The following is a 14,158-nucleotide window of genomic DNA, read 5'->3' as shown; positions in this document are numbered from 1 at the left end:
TTTAGATTTTTTTTAAACAGAAGTATAAACAAAATTAAAAACCAGACAGGAACTCTGGTAGGAATTTTTCTCCCGTAGGAAGTCTAAAAAATTAATGTATTTCTTCACACCACCAAGTTCCCACTCCTTCTGATTGGATTTTTCTTTTTTTTTTTTTTTTGTAAAGCAAACTATTTTTTTCCTCCCAAAACATTACACGTTTATGGAAAAAATACAGGAAATACAGATGAGCCCCCAGAAAAATTCTAAGAGAAAAGCATCACCCCATCATTCCGGGGTCAAATTTTGGTATAATCCTTTCACTTGTTTGCAATGTCTGTAGGAGAACCATTTTGTTTTTATAAATATGTGCTACTATAAGACTATTTTGTAACCTTATAGGCTCATTTACCAATGTGTATTTTCTATATTAATATTCTTCAACATTATTTTTCATAGCTACAAATATTCCTCTGAATAAACGTCTGCAGCTCCACACCCTTGCCCACACTGACCTGTATCACTTCTAAATTTGGCTAAGATGACCCCCAAAATAGCACTTGCTTTCATTTTGCACTGATTTAACAACCTGGGAGGTTGTTTCCCCTACTTAATGCCCCTTTGTATTTCTCCTCTTGTACTAAGCAGAGATTTAGTAAAGCTTTTTCTGGCTCTGACTTCCTGCTTCTTAAAGAATGTCAATGCCTGTCAGGAGAACGGGCAACATCTTTGGGCTCGAAGCAATAATCAGTATTTGCTTTGTGGGAGTTTAGTTTCCTCAGACAAACACTGCTTCAGTCTAAAGGGAACAGGTGAGGCGTACTCACGGAATAACTCAACCTCACGAGGGTAACTTGAAGGGCACAAATCAGAGCACACCAGACAGAAGACAGGGAGAAGGGAACCGTGTTGAATTTGCGGGGTGGCTTCGAAGGACTTGCCCTAAGAAACCGAGCCTGGGTGAGAGACACACACTCACCTGCTTCTCCTCACCGCTGCAGCATTTCCCACCAGTGGGAAAGGTTTACTAGGTGTGGGTCCGCCCCAGGCAAGTGCAGCTGAACCGGGGGTGCGGCCAGGGGACCCCCTCCCTTGGAGAGCTCACCAAATCCGGGGGCCAGCACAAAGAGCCCTGACTCACACAGCTCCTGGGTGTTGAGTCAGAGCTCCAAGGTTACTGTTCGCTTCGACCTCTGGGAACCAGTTTTCCCCATTTCAGAAATGGGTAAGAGTATCCACCTGGCAAGATCGTTGTGCAAACGACTGATGGGGAAGCACCTGGCTCAGGAGTTTGCACACAATAGGCTTTCCATCCACAGTCGGTAGGGTAAGGAGCCGTGCCATGGTCCCGCAAGTTTTTGCTGAGTGCTCCTTCCGTGGCAGGTGCAGCTTGGGCACCGGAATTACAGTTGACAATACCCAGCAGGGAAAGCAAGGACACGGTAGAAGGTGAGGAGACCATGAGTAACAGAGAGAAGGGAAGGATGACGGCAGGCAGGGCAGGGCAGGGCAGGGCAGGGGTAGGCTTCCCGGGCAAGGTGGCTCTTGTTAGACTGCAGAGGCTGACCCAGTAGGTCTGGGGCGGGGCCAGAGACCCTGATTTCTGGAAGGTCCCAGGTGATGCCCGCACTGCTGGGCCCCACATTGTGAGGAGTGAGGGTGCAGAGTAGGCGCAGAGAGAGGCAGGCGCACGCGGTGACGGGCGGGGTGGGGGCCGCCAGCAGTCAGTAGACGAGGCAGGGATGTTAGCCGTCCTTCAGCGCGCAGTCTGGACCGCTTCTGCCTCGACTTTTTAACGTTTCACCAGATATTCATGTAGTTGGGGGACGGAGGGAAGTTTATCATTTTCTAAAGTGAATGCCATTTTCCGTAAAAACCCAACCGCCCCAATGCACAGAGAGGTTGAAGGGTGTGCTCTGGGTCACACTAGGGGAGCTGGAATGCAAACCAAGAAGGTGGTTTCTAGAAGCTGAGTTCTTAACCACTCTAACACACCACGGAATGAGTGCATTTTGATTCTCAACACAACCCAGTGAAATAAAAAGAACACACTTGATGCCCATTTCCTTGATGAGGACTCTGACGTTTGGAGAGTCTTTGTGATTGTCTAAGATTATTTAGTAAGTTCAAGAGCTATGACAGTGAGGTGACCCATCCTCCGAGGCTCTGTCACATCACATACCACAATCTCAGGCATAAAGCCAGCATTCCTTCGATGTTTTCAACTAAACAAATGAATGACTAAAAGGCCTGCCTCTTAACAGAGATGATCTTTAAAATATTTTGAAAAAGAAGAGCACAGCTGGAGGACCCACGCTACCTGACTTCACGGCTCCCTACAGTAATCAGGATAGGGTGGTCTCGCCACAGCACACACGGAGAGGTCAGAGCAGAACAGAGAACCCAGAAAAAGACCCATGCTTACATGGTTACTTGATTTTCAACAAATACCAAAGTCAATGGGGGAAATGAGAGTCTTTTTTAAATAACTGGTGCTAGAATAACGGAGTATCCATGTGGGAAAAGGAGCCTCAACCTACACCACCATTCACGACATCAAGGAGCTGGAGCACAGACCTACACATAAAAATGAAACTTTCATAAAGCTTCTAGAAGAAAACAGGAGGATGTCTTCATGACTTGTGGGTAGACACAACCCAGGAATAATTGTAAGAGAAATACCTGATAAATTAGATGTCTTTGAAAGTAAAAACTTCTCATCCAAAAATACCATTATTTATTATTAAATCTGTGTGTATAAAAGAAAAACCATCAAAGTATAGCCAGGTTTCCCCCGCTCCCAGTGTAGGGAAAATACTACCTCCAAGTTGTGTTGTCCTGTTCCAGTTCATCCCACAGGACAACACTTCCCTCCTACCCTCGCTTACCAACCCAACCTGACATCATGCTGACAGGCCAAGCATCATGGGTCCAGGGAATTAGATGAGACTCACGTGTCTCAAGCCTCCTGAGAATAAAGTGCTGGGAATTGGCCTGGATGAGAGATCCTCTTGCTTCAAAACAGGGCTAGTAAGGCATCTGGGACTCCCTTGATCGAGAGGTTTCAGAATATCCGGCATGCTTGCCTTCTGGAAAAGGAAACACAGAATTAATAATGGGGTCTGCGTCCCAGTGTGATTTTGTTCAAATGTGATAACTACAACAAGCAGAGCCTGCATCTATGACCCGATGACACTCATTCGCAAACTTCTGGGTGCTGAGTAAGAGAGCACATTTCTGCTTGGATAAATGCATACACACACACCCGCAGGGCCCCGGCAGGCACCAGCAAGCACTGGGATATTCATGAGCAGTGGTGGGTGGATCACTTATGGATTAATAAGTCTTAAAGAAGTTAAGTCCACATTTTGACCTTAATAAGGATCCCTGCATTAAATCACATGAAATCCAATATTTAGCCTATCAGTTTGAGCTCTAATGTGCTTATAAAAAAGGGAAAAATCAAAATGTCTCTTAATTTTATCAAAATAATTTAATAGTCAGTACCTCTTCTAGAATGTACACAGCTGTGCTTTCCAATGTGGTAGGTACTAGCTACGTGTGGCTATTTAAATTTAAATTCCCATTCATTACAAGCAGATAAAGTCAATAATTTTGGCTCCTCTGTTGCACTAGACACATTTCAAATGCTCAGGAGCCACACGTGGCAGAGGTTAGAAACTCCCAAACACAACGCACAAGGTAGGAAACCTCTTCCTGGCTGAACTCACACGAAGTTTGTGAATCTAGACTTTAGATTTTGGTGCCGGGTTGGAAGTGGGACTCAGAAATATAACATTTGCAGTGTAGTTGTAATTTTCAGGAGTGAAAGACTGAGAATATTAGCGAGCAAGTGAAAGAAGTGATTAGCTCCAGATTATTCTTACGGTTTATGCTCTCGATCCCCAGAGTGCCAGCTCAGGTCCGTCCGACATTTGTTAAGCAACACTATCTTTGACCCACTGCTCTAAGTACTGGGGCGGAAAGGGGGGGACAGAGGAGAAGGGGAAGGAGAAGATGCACTGTCCGCCCTCCAGGGGTTCGCCTAGCTGGTCAGGAATAGATACACCACTGAAATGGAGTCACAAGCCAAGTCAATGGAAAAGAGGGGAGGGAGAGCTGATGCAGAAGAGGGTGTTGGGATGATCTCTGGGGGAAGTATGACCTGAGTGGGAGGTTGAAGCCTGGCTGGGAAGAGACTCAAAGGTGGGGCATCACGAGTGGAGGTCCCATCATGAGGGTCAAGTATGGAGCATGTTCCTGCACCTGCTAGCGACCATGCAACTGCAGAGACTCAAGAGGCCAGACAGATTCCTGATGTGTCAGGTTGTTCAGAGAACAGGTAGCTTGGGGACACCAAAGAGCCGGTCCAGGGGAGGAGACAGCAGGCTGGAAGAGTTGCAGATCCAAGGGAAGGATTTCAGGGATGAAGGATGTTCAAAGAGGAGAAAAGAAAATGAGAAAAGACTCACCTAAAATTAAAGAAATGCAGATTTTTAAAAAATTGCCTGTCAAATTAGCAAATATTAAAATAGAAAGTGTAACATTTAGTGCCAGCAAAAGTGCTGAAAAGCGGGCTACTCCACTTCTAGTGGTCTGGTAAACTGAGTCAACCCCAGAGGAGGGCAGTTTGGCAGCATGAATTATAAGCCCTAAAAAGTAGCTGTAAAAAATGATGATATATATGTATTGACATGGAAGGAATTAAAATATAATGTTAGAGGTTCTTAAGAAAGCAAATTACAAAAGCGGATGTGTGGCATGATGCCTTTTTTAAAAAGATTTATTTATTTATTTGAGAGAGAGTGAGTAGGAGGAGGGGCAGAGGGAGAGGGAGAGATCCCAGGCCGACTCCATGCTGAGTGCGGAGCCTGATGCGGGGCTCAATCTCACGACCCTGAGGGCATGACCTGAGCCAAAACCAAGAGTCAGTTGCTTAACCGACTGAGCCACCAGGCGCCCCATGATGCCATTTTCATAAAGCGAGTGTCCATGCGTACTCCAATGACTGTCCTGGCTCAACGCTGTGCCTGCTTTTTCTTCTTCCCTTCCTCCTCCTCCTCCTCCTCGTCTGTTTTCTAAATTTTCATTAGTGCATAGGCATGGGTATTATTATATATAAAAGCAATACAATCATTTTTGTAATTAAAGAAAAGAATGGAATTCTGGTCAACTGTGCCAAAGGCGACAAAGTCACTGACGAGGATGATGTTCAAACTGGCCACCATGCTCTTCAATCAGGGGTGCCTGGGGGCGCCCCGGGTAACAGTGTCACACTGGCATGGGGAATGGACAGCACGGAAGCTAGGAGTGAACAGGAGAGAGGGCAAAGCAGGGCAAGTGCAGTGACAGCAAGAGCGGAGGATGTTTTCATGGATTTAGGCTGTGACAAAGAAATGGAAGAGCAGCTTGAAGAGAATCTTTCCAAAGATGCTGCTTCCTTTTTTTAAGATGGGGAAGATTGGGGCATACTTGCAGGTTGAGGAGAAACGGAGACAGGAAAAGCATGGAGCTGAAGGAGCAAGGTCCCAGAGGGGAGAGAGGAGGATGGACCCCGTGCCTGGGAAGGAACGTCCATTTCTGAGGCAGGAGGAAAGTTTTCCAGAGAAACTCCAAGTGGGAGGAAGTAGGAAGAATTAGTCAGAGGGCTCTCCTACCGCAAGGCCTCTACCCTCTGAGCGCGTCAGGGGATGGCCTTGGAGAATGTGGAAGATGCCATGTGAAACAGCAACAAGGCAGCCATCAGTCCAGCATAGAAAGAATAAAATGAGCTAAATATTAATATAAAGCTTTGTGACACTGAGGTGTTCAATAATCACTTAATTCCATTTTCCCTAAGGCAACATAGTTTTTAAATCATAAAAAAAAAATACTGATGGCAGAAAGTTCTGAAAAGGAACAAAGAGAACTATCCTTATAGTAGTGATCACATGGCAGGCCGAATTCATAGCCAGTGATGACTGTGCTTCTAAATATGTTAGGATTCTGGAAAACCTTTAATGAAGCTTAAGTGCAAATATACATATTTTGAAATTATTAGAAAAGTCGACACTATTCTGAAGAACATGCCTATTCTGACTAAGGAATCAACCTGAAATGTCATGTTCAACTCTTCCCCAGTAAATTCAGAAGGGCCTGGATGACTTTGTCAGGTCCGTGCCATTAAAGGGCATCAAGATTCAAAGAGCAGCTTATCGACCTTGTGGAGACAGGCATTTTTTTTTCCCCTGTGATTTTTAATGTATTTCAATAACTATCTAGTTCGGGCCAGATTACAGAGAAAAATGATGGCCCCGAATGAGGTCTACTCTGCACGGAGTTAATAAGTTTAATATTCTATGCTGAAAGATCAATAAACATTAAGCTTGATTTGATCAAATTATGGACTCCCTGGAACCACACGATCTGTGCCTTTGGGATTTTTTTTTTTTTTTTTTTGCTGATCTTAAATAAGAGAAAGGGAGTGGTCACTGCCACGCTGAGATTGCAGCTGAAGAATCAGAAAACCCCGGGGCTGGGCTTGGCCAACAGGCCATGCTCTAAGCAACATCAAATCCCAGCTGAGAGGGAGGCTGCCTCTCCTAGGACCATCCCAGGGTGGGGGAGGGCGGGGGGCGGAATCCACAGCCCTCAAGTCTGAGGACCAAGTGTTTGCACAGTTGAACCCCACGCTGCCGCCTCCCCTCTTCTCCTCTGGCTGCTCAGCCTTTGAGTGGGGCCAGCAGGTGCGGGGAGAGAAGGTATGCAGGAGCGCTGCGCCCAGGGCCCGGTGGTTTCTTCAGATTTCAGACCTACGTGGGAAAACTTCACATAAAGGGGCATAGAATGAAAGAAAGGTTTCTTCCCCGCCTGCGTCCTTGTTCCCTCTCCTCAGAGATAGCCCCTCCCAAACCCTTCTTGTGTTTCCTTCCTGGTTAACAGGTGCGTGTCTTTCGGCCACTGTAGATCCGCCACACGTTAATAAGATGCGCAATAAAATCCCACGGGGATGCACAGGAGCTCGCAAAGGACGGGGAAGAGAAGTCGCCTTTCAAGAGTCCTGGCCCAGATGCTGAAGGGAGGGTCTCTACAGGACATTTTCAGAACATGCCGCTCACACCTAATGGTCAGAGAAGCGAGCCTGAGCTGCTTTCTCAGTTACCAGCCCAGCGTCACCATGTGGTCTTAAGTTATCTGCTCTTTCTGTGCCTCAGCCTAGCCACCTGCAAAGTGGGCACTGATGTCCCCTACTCCCAAAGGGCACCACGTCGTGTGCTTGATGTGGGCAAAATGCTCCCGAGTGCTCCAATGAAAATGTGAGTGTGACTTTTATGAGCTCGCCAGCTAGGGCAGTGTAATTGCAGTCTGACAAACGTCCTATTTAAAGATGTACTCTTTATATTTCAACCCCGTAATTATTTAGCATTTATAGAGCAGGCCATGATTGCTGAGGACTTTATAAACATGTGGCTAAATTGCTCCTTAAAACAGCCATATCCTCAAGTAAGGTGGGAAGAGAGGATGCCTGCAAAAAGTAGAAAGCACGTCCTGCCAAGAGCATGGCAGCGAACTGGACGTGCATGGCGGAGTGTCTGCAGGATGGGTGCTCTTTGGCCATGGCTGTCCCTGGTCTTCCTCGCTTCTACCCTCAAGCTCCCTGGTCCCATTAGACAACCTTGCAATTACCCAGCAGGCCAACATCGGTGCCTGGTAACCTTAGTGAGGGTTAGCATCAGAGGGGCTTCATCCCAATTACTGCGGCCCTCATTTGTCCTCCTTACATGGGGCATAGAATGAGGAGGTTATGAGTATAGAATTTAGAACCATACAAACCTGGACCCTACTCCTGGCTCCACATTTAATTAGTTATCTATCCACCTATATCTATCTATCTATCTATCTGACAGGACGGTTACCCTATGGCTAAAGCTCAGGCTCTAGATCTTTATCATGGGAGTAACATTATCTATCTCAGTACTTTTGTAAGAATTAACACAGGGTCTCCTGAATGTGCACTAACTTATGCTCCATCTGCTGACCCAGGGACAGTGGCTGGGATGGTGTTTGTGCAGACCCCAGGGTGCCCGCGGGAACGAACACTTGTTCGCACTTCGGCGTTTCAGAGACCTTCCGAATACATCTCTAGATGCCTTCTCCTCAATCTAGGGAGTCCTAGGGGCGGCAGCAGCATCATCTGCTCACCCAGCAGCTCCTCAGAAACTCATCAGAGACGCTGCATCTCACACCTGCCCCAAATCTCCTGATCAGCCTCTGCATATCGACAACATTCCCAAGTGACTCACACACACATTAAACTTGAGAACAGCTGCTCCAGAGTTCAGCCTCCAAAGCAAGACCGCCCACCACTTTCTGGTTATGTAACCCCATCCATGTGACTTCGTCACTCTAAGCCTCAGTTTCCCTAAATGCAAAACAGGGCCAAATGCAATCCATGGTTCATGGGATAGTGTGAGGATAAAATGAGATGATTCAGAGAAAGCCTTGAGTGGAGTCTGGCACATAGTAAGAAAGACTGGCAATTTAGATAGTATATTTAGATGGCTTAGGTAGCGATTTAGATACTGTATTATCTCGGGAGATCTTTACAAGCGGCCTGAGCCTTGGGCAGAACGAGAATTATTCGCTTCATTTCGCCAAGAGCACATCAGTGCTCAGGGAGTTCATGTGACATGCCCAAGGTAAAGGGTCATGGATGGAGGCAGAATCTGAAACCTTGAGACTGTGTGTGGAAGTTCCCGCAGGAGAGTGGGGGTTAACCCCCTCCGCTTGCCTGGGGAGTCTATCTGGGGACATCCTGAGTGGAGCCCGCAGCTGCAGGAAGGGGAACCTACCCTGTCCAGCCAACCAGAGTGGTCCTATTGACCCTGTCAACAGCCAGGTGGTGGGACCTGCCCTAGCCAGGTCACCTCAGCTGGACCAGAATGCAGGTGTTCTGATTCTAAAGTCGCTTTCTCCCCTGTCCCAGCGCATCTGCTTCAGACTTGGTTAATCCTGGTGGAAAGCCAGACTATTTCCTTAAAAGCCTTTATTAGGTGCACTCTCTCTTGCAGCTTAGATACCCGGAGAGCGCCTCCCTCGTGATTGCCGGGGGTCATGCAGCATTTATGTTTTTAGTGGTTTCTATCAGAGACCAGGACAGATTTTAACTGGAGGTTGTTGCCAAGTAGAAAGGCCTCTTGACCCTCCCTGAGGGAATCACCTGGCCCATCTCGGCCCTGCAGGTGGGCCCCTTGCCTTTGGGGTGGCCTTGAAGCCCACAGGGAGTTCCGGCAGACACCCAGAAGTCCCAGGGGCTCGGGATTAGGCTGAAGCTTTTCCCTGCTCTCAACTATTTTCCAAATCGACCCTGAAATTTGACCATCATTTGGCCAGGCCTTCCCAATAGAGAGGGGTTTATAATTACGTTTTTTTTTCAGAATGCTTAATGTGGTGCTATAAAATAAGAGACGAAATCTACAGAGGAAATGGGTTGGCAGCGGCTCTCGGGGCGGCCCGGGCGCCTTGGGGAGTACCCTGGTGGTGATGTTGATAGCAGTGTCCGACTGGCTCCTCCTCTCCGTCCGGCCAGCACGCTGCCTGGGACCCGTGGCCCGGAGCTGCTTGTCACAGGTCATGTCGTTCTGGGACTTGGAAAGCTCTAGAAAACAAATACAAGGGATGACAGGTGGGAGCGCACAGCTTTGACAGACTCGTGGGGCCCTCCTCTGGGAGCCCCTGCAACCACACCCCGAGGAGCCCCCAAGGTCTCCCGAGGTGAGGCTTGCTGCGTGGGGAGGATGGCACATCCAACACCCAGCTCCGGGGCCGGGGGGAGCATCCCCAGACACGGCGTGCTGGACACGGGCCACACCGCGCCGTGCACGGGACAGAAGAGCCGGATTCCCAAAAGGTGACCACGTGGCCACGTGCTTCTGGGGGCAGAGAGCCACCGTCAGGGCGGGAGCGAGAAGGAGGTCTTCCGGACAGGTTACCCTGCATCCTGGGCCACACACCACGAGCAGCCGGTTGTCCAAGCACAAAAAAGGCAACCTCACAAACCAGCCGGCTTTTTAGGGGTTCCTTACAAAGACTTATAACTAAATATCATCTCTTGGGACCCTTTGAAGAGAGGTGGAAGCACATTCAGGGTACCCCTATAATTATTTTAATAAGCAAATCCTGGAAATACAACTTGTTTTTGCAGTGTCATAGTGGCCGAGAATAAAGGTGAATAAAGTGAGAAGGAAGAAATCCATACCCAGAAGCGAGCAAACCACCTCAAAGATGATTTTGTCCCCCCAAAACGTCTTCCCTTTTCCCCGGGGTCCTTGTCTCTCTCAAAGATGACCTTGAAACTATCTTTCGAGCAGCGCTCTCCAATAGATAATAATGTTGCTCACGTATGCCATTTCAAATTTTCTAGTAGCCTCATTTAAAAAAGAAACAAGTAAGACTGATTTTAACACTGTGTTTCATGTAACACAATATACCCAAAATATTGTTAAAATATATAATCAATATGAAAATTAATGAAATTTTTAACTGCGTAATGGACACAGAATACACCCTAGTTTCTGGTGCACATTATGAAGTGATCACCCCACTAAGTCTAGTTACCATCCTTCCCCATGTAAGATTGTTTCAATATTACTGTTTTCCCCGTGCTGTACAATTAATGAAATGTTTAACTTTTTTTTTTTTAACACTAAGTTTCCGGAATCTGGTGTATTTACCCTTTTTTCGGGCAGGCCATATTTCAGGAGCCACCTGCTGTTAGCATACTGGACAGCCCGGCTCCACAGCATCCTGTCTCCTGATCCACTCCTCTAGATGCTATTTCTTGGGTACCTCCTGCATGTGCTGCCAGGGCGTACTTCTGCAGAGCGTCTCTTCTCTCTAGAGGAGAACCTCATCTGCCCCCCAAAACCTCGGGGCATTTTCCTTCCCACCAGGACGTGTGGGACCTCTCCTGTGTGAGAGCACCATTGTCCACACTGCCCTCAGGTCTACCCTCCGGAAACCGCGGGGCATCTTTCCGCACCCGGAAGCTAGCAGCGTCCCGGCACACACCAGACCCTCGAAGCTGACAGTGAACATGAACTCCTCATACGCCAAACCCCAGCCCCGCTACGAAGGGTGTGAGAGCCCCAGGAGGAGAAGCCCCCACTTGGGGGACGGTGGCCTCCCCCTGCCATCTGTATGGCACTCACCCCAAAGCCTGTGCCTTCATCTGGTCCATTTACGTGCATAGACAAGGCAGGTGGGGGTGCCTCCCAAGCTATTCAGCTTCTAACGACTAGGCTCGGAATCGGCATGATCGGGTGAAAAGGAAAACTAACAGCAAGAAGCACAGAAGGGCCCTGAAGCGAAAATCAACGTTCTTATTCCTCCTCCCCTTCGAAGCAGGGCCAGGGTGCTGGAATCTCCTAGAAATGCAGCCATGATAAAAAGGGCTGGAATTGCTCATTTCTTCCAGCCAGATTGGCTTCCCTGGGCAACCTCAGCTGCCAGGGGTTGTAGCCCTGGGGCAGCTTCCCAAACTCTTCGGGCCAAGGCCCCCTCCAGCCGTCCCCCCAGAGACCCCAGGTGACACCAGAAAGAGGCTGTCCTCTGTACCACTTCTGTAGGAAACAGGCCGCACAAAGGATCAAGAGGGACATGTGCCCACCAGCTGAGGACCTGAAGAAAAGGGAGTCAGCCCCACCCTACTGCACGCCCTGAGGCAGAGACCGGATGAAGGGTCTGTAGTCTGTGCCCCTTCCCGAAGCCCCCGGAGCACCTGGGAGAGCCGGTGGGCAGACCATCCCTCCCATGGGCCCAGAAATCTGGGTTTTTTCATCCCTGCCTCTGGGCTGAGGGTTTGGCATCCCATGAAGTACTAGAGCCTGAACAAACAGGGAGGGGGCGCAGGTTAAGGGGTTCAATCCATGTCCCATGGCAGAGACACGATGCTACTCTGCTCTTTGGAACCCCCCACCCCCACGCCCCAGGGATTAGCCCCGGCTCTCCACCTGGGTCTGCTGATTTATATGGATGGCATCATCATTACACTCAAGGTATTAAACTGGCGAGTCTCAAACGGGTGAGCCTGTCTCAGACGGGGCTATGGGTACGTAAGCCATCCAAGCGTACCCGTGTGTGGGTCCCAGCATGCGTCAGAGGGTGTGTGACCTGGGACAAGATAAAACGTGTGTCCTGCCTCTCTGGGTGTCTGGCTGAGGGATTACCAGGTCAGAGTGAATGCTGAGGCAGGACTCCAGAATACGGTGGTGGGAGGGGATGCACAGAAGCTGCGTGGATTTGGGTAGAGGCTATGCTTCTAGAAAGAGACGCTGAGAAGTCTCGGCAATTAGAGCGGCAGCAGGAACAGAGCCAGGGGCTCAGAGTTCAAGCAGCTGTTACAGCTGGAAACCCACGTCCAAGGCTGGTGCACACAGAGGGCAGATGTCGTCTGAAAGCCAGGCAGACTAACGGGGTGACTTTAAACCTCCGAGCTCTGTTAGCAAGCAGGCGGCACGAAATTCGGCTGCTTCGTCTTTCTGAAGCAGAGGGGGACAGACTGTCTCATGAGACAGTCACCTTTCTGCTTGTCTGAAAAGTGGTGCTTTGATTTGAGTTGTCACGAGGCAGCTCAGAAGGGCTCGTGGGGAATATGGAGAACTAATTAAAATCAAGTAATAAGACTGTTTCAAGGCCAAGGGACAACACTGAGCCCATCCCTATGCAGCGGCATGGGGAGAAGCCAAACAGAAGCACCGTGAAAGGGAGTGGGTGCCTGAGACCCCCTGCCCCCCACCCTGGGACCGTCTCTCTGGGCACCTTTGCAGGCCTGAACAGGGGCTGTTCTCTGGGGTTTGCGGTTTAAGATCAACAGGGAAGAATATATGAGCAGAAAGAACATTGAAAGAGGCAAGACTCTAAACAGTGGTAGTTCTGGGTCCCTTGCATCTGCAAATCACATGATTACTGCCTATTGAAGAAGATAAATTGACCAAGACCGAAAGAAGAACGGACAAGCAGTTCCGTGCAAACGACAGACACTGGGCCATGCGTGGCGGGAGAGCTTGCTCCCAGATCTCATTCACTGGAGCCGTCCCACCCCCCGTCTTTGTGGGGCCATGGAAGAGGCTGCAGCACCTGCCCACACTGGTCCGAGCCGGCTCCTTCCCACCACGTGCTGAGCTCTGCCAGGTTTGGGCAGCAGTGGGGGTAAACTGAGCCAGTCCAGGGGGCCGAAGGGGGTCTCCTCTGCCCCCAGGAGACCAGAGGCCTGCTCTGCAGGTGGAGGGGTGAAGGGCCGGGGCTGTGGCTGTCCCCAGGAGCTGGAGACAGAGGTCCCCTTGCCGGTGGGCTTGGCTGGCCTGGCTGGTGGTGGGGAGAACACATGGAGAGGTATCCACTTACTTTTCATGTGGGTGGTAACAGACAGAAACAAATTTTCCACGGATTTATTAAATCCTTTAAACTGACCAAGTTCCTGTAACTAAAACAGACAGAGGAGAGAGAACGAGAGTTATATTTGGAGGCTCGTGTCTGCCCCAGCAGCCTGCAGGCTGCTGCCCCCCAAACACTGGCAGGTGTGAGCAGAGTGCATGGGCTCCAGGTGCGTGCGGGTGTGTGTGTGCATGCAGGTGTGTGTGCGTGCATGTCTGGAGAGGGGACCCTCTTACTCAGCTTCTTTCCTCTGAGGTTTGACACCCCATTTCAGGAAGGGGCATCAGCAGCAGGGTAACATGGTAACAACTACATCCTAGGAATAATGACCGACATTTCTCTGGCTCAGGCCATGCTCGGGTAGACTCCTGCTTCCTTAGCCAGCTCTTGTATGACACACCCCAACCCCACACAGAGCAGATGCCAACACGGCAAAGGGCACAGGACACAGTGGCCCATGGTGGTACCAGGCTCAGAGCACCAGCCTGGAGCCAAGGAGTTAGTTCTACCCCTCTAAGCAGGAGTGAGAAGAAAGAGGAAGCAAAAATGACAGAAAGGAGGTCACTTTTCCCTTCAAAGTCCCATCCCTCCATCCCTCCCCATCCCCATCCCTCCTTCCATCCACCCATCTATCCATCCATCCACCCCTCCGTCCATCCATCCCTCCATCCATACACCCCTCCATCCACCCTTCTGTTCATCTTCCCATCTACCCATCGATTCCTCCATCCATCCACCCCTCCATCCATCCATCATCCATCCATCC

At 49.4% G+C, this 14,158-nt stretch overlaps 1 protein-coding gene across 8 annotated transcripts in view; it reads right to left on the bottom strand.

Annotated features, from left to right (window-relative positions):
* SYTL3 (synaptotagmin like 3) overlaps positions 1-14,158 on the bottom strand; it is a 92,876-nt gene that overhangs the window by 18,839 nt on the left and 59,879 nt on the right. For 5 of the 8 annotated variants that reach the window (XM_081829236.1, XM_081829235.1, XM_081829241.1 and 2 more), the window contains 3 exons: positions 13,363-13,441; positions 9,492-9,616; positions 2,934-3,068 (listed from right to left, as the gene is read on the bottom strand). In XM_081829236.1, the coding sequence (XP_081685362.1) occupies positions 2,934-3,068; positions 9,492-9,616; positions 13,363-13,441 (339 nt within the window). The other 3 variants (XM_081829238.1, XM_081829242.1, XM_081829243.1) reach the window with 3 other exon arrangements.

This window comes from Leptonychotes weddellii, chromosome 8 (genome assembly GCF_054177405.1).
Source record: "Leptonychotes weddellii isolate Sample4059 chromosome 8, ASM5417740v2, whole genome shotgun sequence".
Lineage (NCBI taxonomy): Eukaryota > Metazoa > Chordata > Mammalia > Carnivora > Phocidae > Leptonychotes > Leptonychotes weddellii.
This window is presented reverse-complemented; position numbering and strand designations above follow the sequence as displayed.